Source organism: Salarias fasciatus, chromosome 10 (genome assembly GCF_902148845.1).
Source record: "Salarias fasciatus chromosome 10, fSalaFa1.1, whole genome shotgun sequence".
NCBI lineage: Eukaryota > Metazoa > Chordata > Actinopteri > Blenniiformes > Blenniidae > Salarias > Salarias fasciatus.
Genome location: NC_043754.1, coordinates 12154400 through 12174779, shown reverse-complemented (window position 1 = coordinate 12174779; position 20380 = coordinate 12154400). Strand labels below are relative to the sequence as shown.

Sequence of the window (20380 nt, the reverse complement as noted above, 5' to 3'; positions counted from 1 at the left end):
ATACAAAAGTTGTTGACCTTTTGCACCTCGACAGATCAATACGCTGTAGCTTTATTCTATTAAAAGGACTCCAGAATTATCTATTAATATTGGGATTTGGTGTGGGGACCCCCCCTCCCCTCCCCTCCACACCTCCTCCTCCAGCGACGTGATAAATTGTTTCAAATAACAGATGGCGCGAGATGGAGAGACAAAGCAGGGGAATCTGGTAGCAATTATCCCCAATTATGTTCATTGTTATTTTGAGCTAATTATTGTTATTGTCACTTTTGTTTGTGCGTCTTGCGGCGCGCGGCGGCAATAAGCGGGCCTGCAGAGCACAGCGAGGGAGCAGGAGTGTGTTGGCACGATGATATATGTATATTGTAATTAAACCAGACCAACTGGTGGAAATAAAACTAAACCTCAATGTAAAAAGCTGCGGTTTCATTTCAGGTGCATCAAAAATATGTGATGAAGGAAAGAATAAAGAGTTGACGCACGGGACGGCACAGAGTTCTGGCCCAGAAAATAGAACAATTTCATAAATATTAGATTTTTTTTTTACATTGATTTATTCCTTTTCTGTATATTCTTTTAAGGTCCACATCGCCACACTCTTACGAGCTGTTTTATTATCGGTATCTCTGCTCGGCGTCGTGCGTAAAAGTCGCCGTGCGTCAGGATGAAGTTGTGATCGTCCAGTGACTCCCGGGTCTCCGCGCTGCCCAAGTGCCATCCAGCACTTTGCAGGTCCGAATCCTGGTCTGTGAGCCTCAAACTGTAGCGGTGGGGAAACTTTTTCCCGCGTGAGACTGTGATCCTGAACCGTCCGGCGACCGAGACCCCGGCGGGTTCCCGGGCAGGACCGAGCCGCTCCGCGGTCGCCGCGCAGACTCTCGCCTTTGTTTGGAGGCGTCTCCTCTCCTCTCTCTCCTCCCGTCTTGTCCCCTCCCTCTCTCTCTCTCTCTCCCTTCCCATCCTAGCAGCCTCTCTCTCCCCCCGGGGCGGGAGAAGCCCGTGTTTGGTTCTCAGAGGTCCTTTGGGAAGAGTCACAAAGCGACTTCCTCGCAGAGAGAAGCGAGAAGGAGAGCGGAGAGGAGAGGAGAGGAGAGCTCGGGATCGTCCGCAGCTCGCAGCGTGGCTTTGGACATCACCGACCTCCAGCTTAAAAAAAAAAAAATCCCGCCCCGGATCAGTGTGCTGAGGCAAAGGAGGAGAAAGCAAAAGGGGGAAAGTGTGAGATAATGGTGACATCTGATCAGTGCGCGAGTCTGACATCTTAAACTGTGGATCTGAGGAGCGACTTTTTTCACATCTTTCCACTCTTGGCATGTCCTGTCGTCCTTTTCGTGAGACAACCTCGTGTTTGAACTTTTTTTTTTATGTTCTCGGCATGTTTTGTCGTCCACTCCTTCCTTCAGGACTAAAATCTGAGGAATAAAGCGCGCACTGCTCGGTTTGAGCGCAGCAGCCGTGAAGAGCGCACGCACGTTGGAGTGAAGGATCTACAAGAAGAGCAAGTGCACTTCTTCCAGGCAGGGACAGAACCGAGAAGCAGAGGGACGCGCGCCGAGCTTTGGAGGTCCGTTCATGTTTGGGATCCAGGAGAGCATCCAGAGAAGCGGCAGCAGCCTGAAAGAGGAGCCGCTGGGAGGCATGAACGTCCGGAGCTGGATGCAGGGGGGCGGCGTGCTGGACGCCAACACGGCCGCCCAAAGGTGAGCCCTGTCCGGGTAGAAGGAGGCACTCCGGCCCCATTTGGTGATGCTGAAAGGTGGAAACTCTCCCGGCGGGTTTCACCGTCAGGATCCTTGCCGCAGGGAGCCCGGATCGGGAGAAACAGCTGTCCGGAGGAAGAAGTGTGGATTTATCTGTTCCAATAATTTGGAGGGAATTTATACCCGTATTTAGAATTATTTTATGTTGACTTAACAGTTGATGACTACAAAGATAAACTATTTTACGCAGTGTTCACTTTGTGATTTGAGTTTTAATGCATGTGAAATAAATAAGACATCATTAAAATATGGCCTATTCTGAGGATTTTAATTGCATCAAAATTAATCTTCAGACTTTAGATATTCTTATTGTTATATTAAAGAGGAAAAGATTTATCCGGCTGGTCCCGAGGCATGTGGCGGACAAATCATGGCTTCAATCATTCATGAACAAAAACTTTAAAACGAAATAGAAAATCTCCTGATAACTCCTTCTTACGCTTTTTGATAAAATTACTCCTTTTTTTCATAAACGGAATCATTTCCAAATGAGTTTGATATGCAATTCAAAAAAAAAAAAACCAGTACAAGGTGGATTTATTTGCCATTTTCCCCACATTTTTTTAAACCCATTTTCAACAAGAAAACACTTCATTTATCCTGAACGCACCAGCCTCACCCTGACCCGCCCTGTGTCCGCAGTGGAGTGGGTCTGGCCCGGGCTCACTTCGAGAAGCAGCCGCCCTCCAACCTGCGGAAGTCCAACTTCTTCCACTTCGTCCTGGCGCTGTACGACCGGCAGGGCCAGCCGGTGGAGATCGAGAGGACCAACTTCGTGGACTTCATCGAGAAAGAGAAGGTGATCGCTTTTCCCACGAGCATCTTTTTATTTGTCTGGCTGTCATCTTATCAGAGGGCCCGGATATTTATTGGAATTGCTTTATGTCATTAATGATTATTAAATATCACATTTAATTATTAATAATATATCCAATGTTTAGAGATTTTTCGTTATTATTTTTATTTTTATTATTATTAATGTTGCTTCTTGGAAAAACATGTTTTAAACACCTTATTCTGTCTATTTGTGCTTCTGATAAATAAGAAAAATAACGTAAGATGGTTTTTAATTGCCATTTCGATCCAGTTTTATAAGAAACGACACAATTATGACAACGCATAAATTAGATGAAATGTAGCAGGAGGATTCAATGTGGGATTTATTGGTCCTCTAATAAAAATTACAGAGGAATTAAAAAAAAATCCACAATAACAGAACGATTATGAAGACACTACAGAGGTGGAATTATACTTTTAATGCATCAGCTGGGCACATAAAGCAGAACTTCTCAGTGCTTGTAAAACTCGTCCGAAATGTCCTATAAATGGATCCATGTTTGTTGTGTGGACAGGAAACGAGCGGAGAGAAGACGAATAACGGGATCCATTACCGGCTGCAGCTCCTTTACAGTAACGGTGAGCCAAATGACACACGTACGCGCACGCATCGCTACCCCAAAATGGTTTTCACCAAATCTTTCTGATTTTATACTTAATTACGCAGTAATAAAACAAGCTGTTTTTCTTTTTTCTTTCTTTCGTTCTTTTCTTTTTTTTTTTTTTTTTTAACTAAATTGTATCCCCAAAGTGCTGCAAAGGGCCAACAGGCTGCCACAACTTCTTTATGTCGCACAAAAATCTCAGAGCAGAGTTTCAACCTTGCTTAATTTGACCGATTTCAATTAGTGGAATATCATGGCAGCTGTTTGGGAGATTTGTGTTGCAGCTCTGTGGCTTTATCACTGTCACTGTCCCTAAACCAGTTAGCCCACTGTGATGCGGGGTGTCTGACAGGTTGAGCTGCAGTCTGTCAGCAGAGTGAATATCACAGCTCCATCCTGCTGTGAGATTACAGGGAGAAAACACAGCTTTTGAAGGCAGAGTCATCTTCATATTACAGGGGTGCAGAAAAGTGGGAATTCTGGCTGCTTTAGTCAAAATGTTCACAGGATTTCACATCTCCTCACCTAGAGTTAAAGGACCTGGCAACCTGCAGCAAAGGAGAAGTCTAATTTCTGATATCTATAAATACAACTGACATAACCTGTGAAGACACAGAAGCCGAATAAATTCAGCAAATGGTTAATTGTCAACAGAAAAAAATGCACAAAATCCTGAAAAAATGTATTTAATTTAGAGTGTGAGAATGAAGTTATTTGTGTGTTTATTATCTTACAACTGTGAAATGCCAGATGCCAGGAAAAAACGGAGAAGTTGGGCTAATTGTTCCCACTGCTGCAGTGTTTTGTTGATTTATATTTCTGAAGGGATTAATGTGTTTGTCAGAAACCACGTGGCAGTGATAGTCTTCTCTTTCCTTCCCTCTCCCAACAGGCATCAGAACAGAGCAGGACTTTTATGTTCGACTCATAGACTCTATGACTAAACAGGTAAGTGCACACACACACTCACACACACTCACACACACACACACACACACACCCTGCCTCTCTCTCACACAGCGGTCTGTCACCTCTCCTGTTACCTCCGCTGACAATGAGCTGCTCCACTGATCCGCCTGTACTCCGCCGCCCTCCACTGTGTGCACGCACACACACACACGGGTGTTTGTGTACGTGTGGGTGTTTCTACAGCGTGCATGTGGGTGGGGGCACACACACACACACACACACACACACACTGCGTGGCTCCAGGCGGTTTTGCCTGAGCTTCTCTCGCTGTGATTAGAGCGAGGAGGCTTGTAAGCGGGTGTTGAGGAACAGCAGCGCAATTCTGCCGCTCACAGTGGGAAGTGGGAAGATATAACGGCACCTCTGGGATTCAGTTCGCCGGAGAAGCAGGCGTTCTGATCAGATCCAATTTTTTCTGCTAATGTTTTTGTTTTTGTTGGTGTGCGCACGTATGACAGAGACGGGAGGACAGGGAGAGCGGCAGCGACAGTCTGGAGAGAGGCAGAAGAATGACACTTTGAGTGTTCGAGGCCTTAAGAATTAACACTCATATCTGTGTGTGTGTGTGTGTGTGTGTGTGAGTGAGAGGGAGATGAGTGGAGCCAAAAAGCCCTGCTATGCTCTGAACACTTGCTAATGTGACTCCAGGCTCTGACAGAGTCTCACATTACTGCTGCCACGCTGCGCCTCACGCTGTCTGGCAGGCCGAGGAGACCACACTGTTTCCTAATGGCAGTGTTTAGCTCCAGTTTGGTGAGGTGACAGGCTGCTACACACTCCCACAATATCCAGGCAGGTCTTGCCGCCGCTGGAAAGTCCAACCGAGAAAAGGCCTAAATCCATCCTGAACGGATGACTTGTGTCTCTTTGTCTTGCCTAAACATTTATTGCGGTTCGAAACAGAAAACTCATTTGTCCTCAAAGTGCTGATGGCGGCAGGTGTGTGTGCCACACCTGTGGGCAGCTGCCTCACGCTGCGTGTGTGTGTGTGTGTGTGTGTGTGTGTGTGTGTGTGTGTGTGTGTGTGTGTGTGTGTGTGTGTGTGTGTGGAGGAGAGCAGGAATATAAATGGGACAGGTGTGCAGGTATTTAGTGTTTCATGCATGCAGCGTGTGTGTGTGTGTGTGTGTATTGGCACTATGGCAACATTTGGAGGAGTAAGGCACGCTTAGCTGAGTGTGTGTGTGTGTGTGTGTGTGTGTGTGTGTGTGTGTGTGTGTGTGTGTGTTTGTGTGTGTGTGTGTGAGCATGTGTTTTATTCCCAGTGGTATGGAAATGGAGCATTAACAGGTGGTTGAATCATAACAGTCGTGGACTTGGCCTCGCTGGTCAGTGGCGTCATGGCCGCTGTCCTTCTAACTTTCACGCTGCAGTGTCTCACGTGCACGCTCACTTCATACTTACAGTGCTGCGTTTTTAAGGCCTTCTCATCGACATAATGCATTCCCTTACCTGCTAAATCCCTGAACTGTAGCCGTTTTGGGCTTCTGCTCCCTGACGGCCTGTCCTGAAAAAGAAAGCAATAAAAAGCATATGGACACACGCGCGCACACACACACAGAATTGTGTTCGGAGCCATTGTTGCTTCACTAACTGGGAAAAATTGAGTCACACAGCGGTGCAGAGTTCGCACTGATGCCTCGTTTATTCTGTCAGTCAAGAGCTGGACTCTGATCCAAAAACAAAAGTAAAAAATTCCCCCCCAGACTCAGCTGGAACCTGCTGTCTCCTTTCATATGGTGCAGTGGAACACTGAACAACATAAGCTATTGATAATTTTAAAAGCTATTGCACATCCCTGGTGTTTTGTGTATTGGAATAAACATGACACAATAGTTTTATAGTCGGAAATTTCCACTTTCACAAGTGAAATGTGGCTGCAGCTGTAAGTATGGAGGAGTTAATCTCCCTGGTCTAGACGTGGCTGCAGCAGCGGCATATTCCTCATGTGTTTAAAAGGCTGCTCAAAGGCGTAGAAATAGTTCAAGATAATAATAAAAAAGGATGTGGGTGATATATAATATACTCACAAGCTCTCTGGATAAACTACATGAATCACCAGGGATTAAAATAGGAGCAAGTGTCAGAAATGCTTCTCTCAGACCGCAGAGGAAACTCCGAAAATGTTTTTTTCCAGAAAGTTTGAAGACAGAAAAATGCATCACGGAGACTGACAGCAGCAGTGTTTAATCTGACGTTAAGATTTATTGCTCTGTCTTAATCTATGTTGTGTAAATCATGTTTATTTGTGTGTTTTTGGATCAGCTGATTGACTTTGTGAATGCCTTTTCATTTGGGACATTTTCTGCATCTTGCAAACTTGCAGCTCCAGTTGTTGATCAGTGTGATGAAATGTTAACCCTTTCATAACTACTGTCAGTTTTTCTTTTGACATTTAGGTATTTGGAGTAAGCAGTGATTTTCCAAGGAAAAAGGGCAAAATGTATCAGTGGGAAAACTATCATTTTTTGTTATTATTTACAAAAAAATCATAAAAATCCTAGCAAAGCAGCATTTATTTCAATGTATCCCACAATTATTTCACATCTTCGGTGATTGTCATGAACTCTTTGGAAGAAAGGAGGCGAAATGAGGAAGTTACCAAATATGGCTACTCGTCAGGTTGTGTTTTGATTACCTGCTCGGCTCTGTACTGTCGACACAACGCAAGGTTTTATTCGTCTCACACGCTTGATTCTATTTATTTCTCACTTAAGATTGTGATTTTACTGGCTGGAAAGAAAAGTCTCCTCACTACTCTGCCTTTTTGTTTTATTCCTCTATTTTTGTCTGCCTACCTGTGCACGTGTGCATGTGTGTGTGTGTGCGCACGCACACAGTACGGGCCTTCGCTGATGGTGTTAAATGGAGGAGGAGAGCACCGCCTCGTCTTCAGAAGCGGAGCGAGGCACTCGTTGATCACGACTCCGTCCCGGAGAATAAAGCGTCTGTCACCGCGGCCCTGTCGGATCACTAGCTCGCTAGTCGACCTGACACTAACGCAGGAGGAAGTGTGTTCCCCTGCTTAACGGAGCCTTGTTTACACGCCGCGTATGTCACGCTACTTCAAAGGCGGAGTAGAGCGCGGCAAAGATGGTGCGTGAAAGGCCTGGTGAGGCGGTGAGAGGGAGGAGAGAGAGCGAGGGAGAGAGAGAGAGAGAGAGAGAGGGAGGAAAAAGCAGATGAAAGCGAGGCGCAGAGCAGCCAAAGTGACAATGATGTAGAATCTGTGACAAACGAGGGCCGCAGAGGCAGAGGAACTCACACAAGAACCCTCCTCGGAGGGTGGATGAAGCTTCATTTGCAAATTATTTTTTCATGTTGTCAATTCCTTCTCCCCGGGGCTCCGGAAGTCTTGGGTTACTGAGCAGGACAAGCCAAGAGTTGGATGTGAAACACTAAACCTCGGTTTTAGCACAACTCTCTCTGATTCACAACTTTATTTGATTCACAAAACGCGAGCCTTGAAAATGCGAGAAGCCGTTCACGCTGTGAATTCCAAACAGGCAAACGTTGGCAGAGAGCGAGATGAGTCAACATGGAGGAAACCAAAGAGAAGGAACTGGATATCCTGACCTGCTCACTTATTTCATCATCTGTTTGTGAACAAATCATCACATTTATTGGCTTTTGCCAAAAAACAAAAAAACAAAAAACTAGGATTTCTTTTTGGCATGAAGGGTTTTCATGTCCCGCCTGTGCGTTTGTGTCTCTGTTTGCTCTGTGATGGATTTCAACACATCACTGTGCTTCCACAAATGGGTGAATGGACAATACACAGATGGATATTTGTTTAACAACAACACAAGTCAAGCTTTCCCCTCTCACTGAGGCTATTAAAGCCCGAACACTCGAGTTTTGATCTGGGACTTACAGTGAGGAAGTGAGTCAGTGTTGCAGAGGTCAGCAGGAATGAACCGTAAAGCCGCTCAGTGCCGTGAGGTGGACAGAGATGACAGTGAGGGGAACAGAGAAAGGAGATGTGAGAGAGCGCACAGGCCTTTCCAAAGGAAGGAGCTCAGAGAGGGATGAGACTGTGGATGGCTTTGTAGGTGAAAAGGAACATTTTATAGCGGAAACGGTGGGTTACAGTGGGGCAGTGGACCTGCTGCAGGGTGGAAGGGGGGCTAGTGGATGTTGGTCATTTTAAGTTTTTGTATAATGTGACATTATTCAAATAAAGTGCAAAAAAACCCCCAAAAAAACACAGAAGTTCCAGTCAGGACAGTCTGCTGAGTGACCCACATGCAGTGATCTGTGATTTCGGAGGAGAGCGCGGTGACGTCCGTCCTATTTCTGTTTACAAAGATGAATGCGCTCACCTGGCTCCGGGTTTGAAGGTTCCCGAGAACAGAAGAGCAAAAGTGCAGAAAAAAAAGTTAGAAGACGCGGAAGGTTGGGGTGACAGTGATGCATGTTTGTCCAGCATAGGAAGCAAGTTCACTGGAAGTTTCCTGGCCCGCTCTTTTCCCATGGCACGGCCAGTAAAACTAATCACAGACAGAACTGCGGCTTATACGGCACATTTCCTCCTCACATTCAAGCTGTCAGATCCTGTCTTTTTCTACATTTCCCACACTCAGATTTGCGCTCATTAAACTGCAATCAGGGGACTTTCGCAGTTCAAATGTTGATGTGGAGGGATTTCGGAAATAGTCTCAGATGTCTCGTACGCCGGATCAGCCCCGGCAGTGTGCTAACATCAGCTTCTTTACTTTATCCCGGGCTATTTTAGTTATTTTGGCCTGGATAAACGGCTTATACTGTTTTCTGGATAAGTTAATTATCTTCACATACAGTTGGAATCGTCCTTGTGGGACATGTGTGTGAAAGCGTGCCTCTCATGGAAGTATCAGCCCTCCGGTTGTTGCAGTTTGTGCTTTAAGCTCTTATTATTTTTGCTTCATATTACACGTCATTCTTGCATCGACTGGGCGTGCACATCCCCAGGAGTCCCGGACAACCGGGGGGCCTTTCCAGCCTTCCAGTTCGGATGGGAAACGTGCACATGCATGGAAAATGGTTAACTGACAAGCGCCCTGGGCCCTGAAACATATAGAGGCTCCAAAAACACAGAAAACACACAGGATCCGGCAGTCGAGTTATTAGTATGAAACGCTCCGGGCTACAATAAAGGGGTCCTCAGTGCAGCGCCACTGTCGCTACTTTATATTAATGCCGCAGAGCTCCAAGCTACCTTCTGAGGGCCGTTCGGGGCCATCATTCTGACAAATGAGGGGCTCAGTCTGTATTCTTTGCTCAAGTTGGGGCCCCAGAAGGTGCACCCTCGCCCCGGGGCCCCCTGAAAGGACGACTCCGTCTCGGCCATAGGTGAGATTCAGAGAATATCATTTCTTTAAAAGGCCCTTCCTTTGTGTTGCCATCTGCTGCTTCAAAAAACCGTCGTCTGTCACATCAGTGGAACAATTTTTAGGACAAAACGGTCTCGCCGGTTGTTACACTTCTCTCTATAAAAACAGAAAGGAAGAGACCAGTGCAGGAACAATACATGGATCACTGCTGAATTAGGTTCAAGATAGACTGATTATGGTTAACTTTATTACTTTTGCACTTGAGAGTATATTTTAGAATCTGCAAAGAGGATGATTTGGTATTTTACTTTATTTTTGCGAGGAACGGTCGCGCTTCACCTCCATTAGCTCTGCCGTAAATGAGCTTGTGCTCGCCTGATGGCGGCAGGTTGTCTGAACTCCGCATGAAGAATATTGTAGAGGACAGAGAAGCTTCCTCACTGTTGCCAGAGAAAAGTGAGCCTGTCACTCTTTGAGACTCGCTACAGTTTGGAACGACAGATCAAAAAGACTGGAATAGAACAAAGAGAGACAGAGAGTCTGTTGATTGATGGATAGCTTAGTGGTGTGTGACTTCTGCCATCTCTTTCTGCTGAGCTTCCTTTCCAAAACCTGAGAATACCGAGCAGTGGAAGCAGGTGCTGAACATTCAGCTAGAACTGTTTTTATAAGCGCAGACTCCAGCCTGTTGGAAGACATATTATTTGGTGTGATCAATGTTGCACAAGTTACTAAAAGTGACTACTTGTTACTAGTTAGTTCTTTAAAGAGGTGAGACGTTTTTACATTTATATAAGGACAATAATCCCTGAAAGCCAAGGTGGATACAGGCTAACAGCTGCTCCTTAACTGTTTTAATGTACATTGAAAGTGTGTGTGTGTGTGTGTCTGTGAGTGTGTGTGTGTAGACGGGTGACAGATAGATTGGGTATAAGTGTGTGTTTGAGACCAGAGGTGTTACAGGTGAACTGTGAGTCCTGGGAAGTGAGATCAAACCTCAACAGCATAATGCCAAAGTGCTGCTGAGGCAAACTGATGAGAGAAAATAAATGTTCAACAAAACCACAGAGCGAGAAAAAAAACTATTTTATTTATATCAGTTCAACGTCATCAGAGTGTTTTCCAACAGAGCGGCGCTGCAGATTGTTTTCATCTCCTCCCCTACAGTGTGATCACTGAACTGTTCTGAATATAACGGCAACAAATGCGCTCCTAAATTCGTGAGCTCATATTTTCTTCTTTTTCGGTCTTTCTACTTCTCTTCCCACAGCCAATTGTTTACGAAGGCCAAGACAAGAACCCTGAGATGTGCAGAGTGCTGCTGACTCACGAGATCATGTGCAGGTGAGAACTGACGCAACTTCAATCAAACCGTCCTTTCCTCCTCTTGTGTCCTCTTCCTGGAAACTGGAAAAGAGGAATTGAACCACCAAAGTTCAGTTTTAAGGTCCAAGGCTTCAAACCTCCGTTTCCTTTCTCCGCGCCCCTCATGTCTTCTTCCTTCCTTCTGCAGAAAGTTCTCACCAATCACCTCTTGGTACATTTCTTACATTGTCACCCTCATTAACCCCCCCACACGCACAAACCGGGACGCACACTGACACGGACGCACAAAGCGCTGCTGTACGCCGAAGAAGATGAGTTTAGGCTATCAGAGTTGTTGCTTTAATTATAATCTCAAGATGAATTCCTTCGGAAGTAGGTTGGAGGAATGAGTCCTATTTATAGAGGCGTTTTACCAACCTATCCTATACAATCGAGAATGTGTGCGCAGGAACATGCGTGGTTTGTGTGTGTGTGTGTGTGTGTGTGTGTGTGTGTGTGTGTGTGTGTGTGTGTCTGTGACGCCTGGTTAATTAGGACACAGAGAAACTCATTAGTCAATCTGAACCCTTCTGTTATTTCACGGCTAACAAATGGGCCTTCCTCCAGGATCTGACTATAAAATATAGGAAGGGACTTGCGCGCGCACGCACACACACGCAGCCACACACGCGCACGCACGCACGCACACACCCTTGCGCACACAATCGTTACGAAAATTCAAATTTAGCACATGAATTAAGTTCTTCCTATTGCGCGACCTTGTCACTGAACAACTTTAACTGTAACAATATAAATTGGGGTTCATCTATATGCGCAAGAAGGGATTTTATCCGTGAAATCAGGCGCACTAATATTTTATTCTGTGGCTCAGTGAATATTCCTCAGGCTGTGCAGCTGTAGGAAAAAAAAACGTTGATATTCTGATGTGATTTACAAGGAATTTATAAATAAATTGTGTATGGCAACAGATTTTACTGTAAATTATTGTTGTTCATCATGTGAGGGGATGGATTGCGGATGTGCATGAACAGTTTAGCATAACATGCGCCGTACACACGAATCCTGAGCAGGAGGAAGGCCTCCGCCGTGTCCGTCTGCAGCATTTTTCAAACCGGTCCTCTGGGGGAGCAGCAGCGCAGAAACTACAGCTCGAGTGTAAACACTCACTTGTCTCCAGCAGCCGCTGAGGTCAAAGTTACGGCTGTTGCCTCATGTTCTCACATGCTGATTCTGCAGCGGGGGCTTCGCACACAGCGCGCAGCGCGCACACACACACACACACACACACACACACACACACACACACGCACACACAAAGAGCTCCGGGCGTCCATTAATCAGTGTGGCTTATTGTCACGGTGGTGCTATTAGCCATATGCTCCCAGCCAATCTGCCACCGAGCAAACCTGCAGCACAAAACTGGTCGGAGCTCTGGCACAAACGTGTGTGTCTGTGTGTGTGTGTGTGTGTGTGTGTGTGTGTGTGTGTGTGTGTGTGTGTGTGTGTGTGTGTGTGTGTGTGTGTGTGTGTGAGCTTCAGGCTCCAGATTTAACAGTGGAGGCTCAATGTTTGTTTCGTTCAAGAGCAGGTTTAAGCTTTTTTGTTTTTTTTGCTTAAGTCTTTTCTCATCTTTAAATGTTGGATCCTCCTTTGGGGAACTTTCAAGAATATTAAAAGATATCCATCCATCTTAATGGAACTCAGGGTTTCAGGGCGCTGGAGACGAGCTTACAGTAAATGACTGAGGAGTGTTAAGATCCTCCATCGAGTGTTAATCCATCACGGAGAGGCAGAGAATCACACACACTGAAATTCACACCTTCAGGCAATTCAGGGTCACCTATTAACCTCAAATGTACCTAGTATACAACATGCAAACTTCATAAAGGATCCCGAAGCTCACCCATCCAGCAAGGATGAATTGATGTTTCATTGAATTACTATGAACAGAGTAATTAACATGACCATTCAGGCTGTTTAATTACAAAGTATTTTGACTTTTTTTGTCTGTGAGTAAAGGATTCTGTCATTATCATCAGTTTTCTAGCATCGTGTTCATAATTATAATCGCTAAACCGTCAAAACATGATACAGAGCTTCACTAAAAATTTTAATATTAATGTTTTGACTGATCAGCTTCTAAAATGAACCCATTAATTATTATACTGTGATATAAAACAGCAAAAATCAGTTAAACCTCCTGTTTAAGAAGATGAATGTTAGGAATTTTGGGCATTTTCTAATTTGAATGACAGCAAAAACACTTCCCTTATCTGAATACATTTTTCTGTAGTGAAAGCTGATGTCAAAAATTAAAATAAAATAACATTTCCAAAAATATATTGGGATGATTATGGTATCTCCAATTCATGCTGTTCATGTCAGAGTATTGTGTGTGTGTGTGTGTGTGTGAGTGATGGGAGGATGGGGGGAGGAGATGATTAGATCACTGCGATCCAGAGCAATAAGTGCTGCATTACCCCCATCCCACCCCTCGTTTCCCTTCCCACTAGCCTTCCCTTTATAACATCTTCCACTCTGCTCCTGTCTCCTCTTCCTCTTCTGGCCCCCCTTAATCTCTGCAACATCTCCTCCTCCTCCTCCTCCTCCTCCTCCTCCCCTCACTGTTGTGACCCATCCTTCCCCTCCCATCCTGGGGTTAGCTTTCCTCTCTCTTCCCTCTCTTGCATCCCCTTATCTCCCAGCGTCCTCCTCTCTAACGTCTCGCTCTCCAGAGTTGACCCAGTTCATAGAGCGGCAGAAAGCGAGTGACAGACACAGTAGAGAGCGCGACACAGCAGCCGATAGCGGAGACAATGAGTAAGGTGTAACGTATCCGTCTCTTTCTTTTCCACCTCTGCCATCTGTGACAGTGGGAAACCTGAGACGTCTCCCCCTTCCTCTTCCTCCCACCCAGAGCCCCCCCCCACCCCCCACCCCCCCCCCCACCCCTCTTGTTTTAGCTTTCCCTCCCACGCTCACCCTTTCACTCTTCACCACGGCTCCCCTCTTGGCTTCATCCTCCTCCCACCTGCTTACACCTTTATTCATAATTGATGCACGCCAGAAAGCTCCTTTGACACTCTTGTAATACATATGTGTGAATTTTGGTTAAGCACGCCAGTTTTTTTTTTTTTTTTCTTTCCTGTGTGCGAGCTTGTATGTATCCCACGTACTCCTCTCATGAGCCTCGGGCCCCTTTTGTCCTCATCCTCCAACTCACTCGCTCATCAGTATAATTAGGAAGGAGTCACAGTTGTTTTTCAGTGCTTTAATACTTTTCTCACAATATTAAATTTGCCCCTTGCCTTTAAAAATAGGAAGCGAATGACTTGGTAAAACTTTGTAATTTCTCAGGAAATCGTGTGGTTGGATTGTGTTTTCCATTTCCTAAAATATACTTGATCTTGATAAGATCTGTAATCAAGAGCTGTGCCAACACTTTTTTAAATGATAAATTGCTTTTAATGGCTGTGAAAATGGTTACGTTTAAATTTGATCAACTACTGTATATCTACATTTGGTGGATCAGGACAATTTCGGGTAATGAGAAAGAACATTTGAACATTATTTCAATGGTAAATGATCTGCAATAGTAGTATAAAATCAAACTAAAATCAACAGTTTTATCAAATTATCAGCCACAAAAAAGCTGTCCATCCCTGAACTACATTATTAAATGTTTATAACCTAGTATGGATGAATTTAAAGAAGACAAGTTAAAATCCAAGGGCAGCTTGACGCTGTGTAACTTTGGCTGTATTCGTCAAAAGACAATCAGTCTTGGTCACACTGTGTGAAGGTTCAGCAGACCTCCACACCTCACAGCACGACTGCTTCTGTTACCTGCAGCGTCGAACAACCAATAAAATTTCAGCTGAAAAGTCCGACGCCGGCACTGCATCTAAACAATAGATCAAAGACTGCCGAGGAGGTAAAATGTTGGACAACGTCCACATTCTCCATCGATTTCCATAACAAACTTTTTCCGTGTTCTTTAATCTTCAATGTTTCAATCAGGCAATAGTACAGGATACCTTTGTTATCCATCTGAAGGAACACTATACAATGTCGTATTTAATGAACTTAAGCTGCTAAAGTCGGTGGGAGCCTAATGAATTTATGCTGTCAACAAAACACAAGAGGTTAAGTGAGGCTTTAAATCTGAAAAGTGTGCAACAGGAAGCTTCAACATTTATTGGACTCTTCCTGTTTTTGCCACACTTGGGGTAATGCAAGGTAAGACCACGGATTACAGAGACAAACAATGGGGGACCTGATCGAGCGCTGTTCGGGCGTGGCTTGACCCACGACCAGCCTATTGTAGAAGTATAGAAAAGGCCTTTAATGCAAATCACTCAGTAGCTCGCCGGTTCCTTTAAAACATACTGTATTCTTTTCAGATCCTGCTCTGCACTCACTTTTTGTGTCACATAAGTCTATTTTTATCCATGCCTTCAGTCTAGATCTGCTCGGCAGACTTTCAGTAAAACTCCTGCTGGCCTGTTTGAGACAGATTTGATCAAAAGCTACGCATATGGTTATAAGTTCCCCACTAAAGAACAGACACGTCCGATAATGTGCCGTAACGCTCTCATTTAAACGTCTAAATTGGAGCTTCCATGTAGCGCGGCGTATGTTCTCCATGTCAGAGTCTTCTCTCACTTTGCCCTCTGTCTTTTTCTTTGACGGTCTTCGCTTCTTCCCAGTCGGTGCTGTGACAAGAAGAGCTGCGGGAACCGTAATGAGACGCCCTCAGACCCTGTTATCATCGACAGGTACTGTCTCTCACTTTGCACCTCTCTCTCTCTCTCTCTCACACACACGCACGCACATGCTGGATGAGGAAGCACGCTGACCTATTTGAATGGCGGCGTGGGACGGTGTGTTTGTGTGTTTAGACGATCCGCCGTCACTCCTGAAATAGCTGCTGCTGCTCGGATTGAATGAACGGCTTGTGACGCCAGTGCGACGTGAAACGTTTTCGTGCTTTTTTGCATCCGAAAGCGAAACAGCAGGTCACATCAGCGACAGAGAAATAACAGTCCGCAACATGTTCGGCGATCGCCGATGACAGAGGGGGCGCAGATACTCTCGTGTGGTTCACTAGCAGTCGCGCCCGCCTCCAGACTTGAGTGAATAAACAGCACTCGGATAAGTGTTTTCTCTACGATACAAATGTGTTTACTAACAGGAGCTGTCTGTCGTTTCCCTGCTCCTCTGTATCTTTTCTCCTTTCTGTCGGTGAAAGTAGAGGACTGAAGTTATCCCTCCCTTAACACCTACCCCACCCATCCTTCTGTCTCTCCTCCTGCAGCAGCGGCGGCGGCGGCGGCACAGAAAAATGGGTCATGAGCAAAGAAAAAAGTGACAGAGAAAAACTGAAATGAGATCCAACCTCATTTTAATCTGATTTCTTCCTGGCGGTTGTTTTAACCCTCTGAGAGCTGATCCTCCGCTCAGCACAGCTGTGTGAGTCTGAGTGATTCAGCGAGGGAACGTCGGGGTTTTGTCGCCAAATTATTACACAACAAATTTATGTTAATATTAGCAGCATGAAATGAAAACTAACTTCACTAATTGTGAAAAACTACATTCATGAGATATTAGAAATATAGAGAAAATAAGATATCTCTTTTTGTAATGAACACACAAACATTACACTCCTGGCTGTCATCAGTCCATATATTCACATAAACAGGTTATATTCTAAGTTCAGGAGATGCTTGAGTTTGTTTCTCAACACTAAGACAAACGAGGATTTGTTTTTTCTGTTGCTAATTCCTGGTGGTGCTTTAAGAGAGGATGTTGAATGTTTTAACCTTAAATCAATGATGTGGAATAGTTGTGACAGCCGAGGAGGCCAGAAATGTAAAAGAGTTGTTGTTTTGTCTTCCATCAAAAACCACGGGACAAAACAAGTGTTTCAGGTGGTTTCGCACCTGTTTTTGTTCTTCCTGCGGGTCCAACATTCATGAACTAGCGTTCTTTTTTGTCAAATCAAATCAAATCAAATCAAATCAAATCAAATCAAATCAAATCAGTTGTTTCTCAGATTAATGTTACAATTGGTCTCCATGTATTTTTCAGCTATCAATTTATATCTGTATCTTACAGGAAATGTTTGGAAATCCCCCCAAAAATGTTTCATTCAATGTAGTACAGTACTTTATTCAAGCAAATTATTATATCTACCCCCTGAAGTATTATCTGTTGTGTACAATGATGCTATCTCCACTACTTCCAGTTTGTTCTCCAGTCTAACCTTCAGCCAGGTCGTACTCTAAGCTTGTTGGGAAACTGCTGTTCTCCTTTTCTTCTTTTTTATGTTGTGTCTCATTTAGTGGAACGAGCAAAAAGGCAACAGGGAGAAGCGACCTGAGGCATACAAAAAGACTGAGGAGGGAAGGGAATTAGCCTTACTTACCAAAAAGTCCTTTTGCAAATAGAAAATAACGACACACAGACACATACAGACACAAGGAGACCCAGAATATACAAAGATATGGATTGATATGCTAAATAATAAAGAAGTCTTGACAGACTGCAAAATAAGTAACCCGGAATGTGTGTGTTCCTGGACTGTGTACAGCATCGATGTTTGATGACTGTGTGTGTGTGTGTGTGTGTGTGTGTGTGTGTGTGTGTGTGTGCGCGTCATTTTCTGTGGCGAAATGAGCGGAGCAGAGTGAATTGTGGGAGATGTCAGGGAACTTGGTCAAGATGGAATGTCAAGGTTACCGTGGATACCGTGGGATACTTCCTGTCGCGCCCCCCGCTCCTCTTCCACTTTGCAGCGGTTCACAGCCTCTTGGTGTAACATCTGGAGCTCTGCCTCCGACCCAAACATGCGGGGGGAGGACGGAGAGCCACAATACGATCTCTATCTGCTCTTTACCACACGCCAACATTCTTATTTACTCAACAATCCACACTCAAAAATATTGTTTTTTTAAACTGCTGTTTGGGTGATGATTCCCCCCCCCCCCCCATCTGTAACAAAACGGAGAAAACAAAAGTCTTCAGGGAAATAGAGAAGCTTCCTTTCCTCTCAGCCTCCTGGAGGGGCTTGTCTCCAACTGGAGACGCAATGACAAACAATCCATGTGTTTGACATTAAAAGAAACTGTTTTGAAATTGTGAAAGACTAAAATGCAGCCGACATGCTGCAGATCAAGCCGATACATCAGTCGACTTCTGTGACCGCTGGAATCATCATGATTAAATCAGACGGTCCATATTGTTCCATTTACATTTCAGCGACTTCTTTAGTTTTACAAGTGCTTCTGCTGCTTCTGTCTGTTTTGTTATTGCTTTGATTCGATTCTCTCACTTTGCGTTTTGTCTATTTGCGTATGTTTTGTAACTTTTGGGGCCATGCTAGTGAGTGCAGCTGGCAGGGAGAACGCTCCCCAGCAGGGGGACGGAGGACAAAGTAAACACACCAGCAATGACTTACAAACTATCAGAAAAACAGTGAAGATGAGTGGAAAAAAATGGAAGCAAATCTACAACTAAACTGACCAATGTAACATCTACAGACGAGTTTAGTCGCCATTAACGGCAAGAAATTCAAAATATGATCCCAAATCAGATAAGATCAGTCATGTTAATGAGACAAACCTCTTGAAACCACTTGAAACTATTTGAAATTGTACTTTTCCCACCAGTATGACTTTCAGCAGCCTGGTTTAAGGTTTGATAAATTAATTTAACACAGAAACTGGATAAGTCTCATTGTGGCTTCAACTAAGAGGTGCTCCCCGGTCTTTATCGCGCTTCTACAAATTCAAACACGCCGCTTATTTTGCACTTATTTGTGGGAACAAATAAATAAAAGAAATGGAAATAAAGATTGTTTGCATTTGATTGACAGCCCATTGCACCATGTCAGGGAGGATATCAGTCCCCGTGAGCATTTGTGACTGACAGCCAGCTCATCGTAGTGTGTGTGTGTGTGTGTGTGTGTGTGTGTGTGTGTGTGTGTGTGTGTGTGTGTGTGTGTGTGTGTGTGTGTGTGGCCTAGTTAATCCTTGTTGTAGCAGAGCGAGTGTCCCGCCACATCTCGGGGTTAATATAGGGTTAACGACATGCAATGATATCCTATCATACGCCTGCTTGACTCCCAAAGAGCCACATCCATTCTCACTCTCGTGTGTGTGTGAGGGTGTGTGCGTGTGTGTGTGTGCGCATTCTTACTGTCTTCTCTCAATCATTAAACATGGTTGACGCCTCTCTTTTCTCCTCGAACACTTCCCTATCCTTGTTTTTTTTATTTTTCTCTCTCCTTCTTTTCTCCCTCACCCTCTCTCACCCATCCCAGCCTCTCCCTCCGTCTGTTTTTCTTTTTTTTTTTTCTTCTTTGACTGTGTTTTAGTCTTGCTGTGGCCCTGAGGGGTTACCTACCTCACTGCTCAGCTCGCTGCCTGTTTAGACTCTTACAATTGGCTTAATGGGCTCAGGCTGTGTGTGCACGGGTTCGTGCGTGCGTGCGCGAGGAGTTTGAGGGGGTTCGTCTCCGGCGGTGTGTGTTGGGAGCTCAGATCACTTGAGGAAGACAGTTTTTGTGTGTGTGTGTGTGTGTGTGTGTGTGTGTGTGTGTGTGTGTGTGTGTGTGTGTGCTTGTCGAGGGGGGATATGGGCACCCGTGTGTGTGTCCTCTCTAAAGGGGCCCACATAAGCCTGAGGGTTTAAGGGGTTCCCTGTGTGTGTGTGTGTGCATGAGTGTGTGTGTGTGTCTGTGTGTGTGTGTGTGTGTGTGTGTGTGTGTGTGTGTGTGTGTGTGTGTGAGCTCTCCAGGGTTAAGAGGGGTCACAGCTTGAGGAAGAGCTGATGGGAACGAGGAAGGGATGGAGAACCGATAGAAGGAGAAGGTGAAGATGATAAGACAGCATTTACAGGGAAGAAAGGAAGAGTGTGAGCGGGAGGAGGGGGAGGAGGGGGGAGGAGGGGGGGGGAAGAGCAGGAGGGTGGAGGCTTGTCACGGCAGACACAACAGAGAGAGAGGAGGAGGAGGAGAAGGAGGAGCAGAGCAAGGTTTGTTTCAGGGGATAAGAGCCTCAGTCTGGGGAGTCCTGTCAATCAAAGAGAGGCGGGTGGAGGAGGAGGGGGTGCTGTCAATCAGCTGGGAGAGGAGGAGGAGGAGGAGGAGGAGGAAGAGGAGGACGCAAAGAAAGGCAACAGAGGGTTTGAGTGGGATCTTCTAAATGATCTCTTCATCTTTTTCGCCTTTTGTCTTCCTCTCTCTCTCTCTCTCCCTCTCCCTCTTTTTCCCTGTCGCTTGTCCCAGTTACCAAAATATCTCTGCCAACCTGGTATGTCACTGTTCGCTCAACTGTCACTGTCTGACAAGTACACACACACATACGCACACACACTCGCGAGCACACACATCTAAAATAGATTGTGAGATAACGCGCTGCCTCCTCCTTTCATGACCCATGCTCGTCACTCCGTTCTTCCTTTGACCTTCTTTCTTTCAGATCTTCAGTCTGGTTTCACGTACAGCGACCATAATTAGGTTCATTATTGCAAAGGTACCTCAACATATCCTTTAATTCAGTTTTTTGGA

The 20380-nt window shown here is 45.1% G+C and overlaps 1 protein-coding gene across 2 annotated transcripts in view; it reads left to right on the top strand.

Annotated features, from left to right (window-relative positions):
• The first annotated feature begins 1384 nt into the window (after positions 1–1384).
• The window catches only part of LOC115395989 (transcription factor COE1-A-like), a 78821-nt gene continuing 59825 nt past the window's right edge, over positions 1385–20380 (top strand). Inside the window, exons 1-6 of one of the 2 annotated variants that reach the window (XM_030101715.1) lie at positions 1385–1700; positions 2403–2559; positions 3113–3176; positions 4095–4150; positions 10754–10827; positions 15519–15587. In XM_030101715.1, the coding sequence (XP_029957575.1) occupies positions 1573–1700; positions 2403–2559; positions 3113–3176; positions 4095–4150; positions 10754–10827; positions 15519–15587 (548 nt within the window). In that variant the 5' untranslated portion in view covers positions 1385–1572. The remainder of the gene's footprint in view (positions 1701–2402; positions 2560–3112; positions 3177–4094; positions 4151–10753; positions 10828–15518; positions 15588–20380) is intronic. The other variant, XM_030101716.1, reaches the window with a different exon arrangement.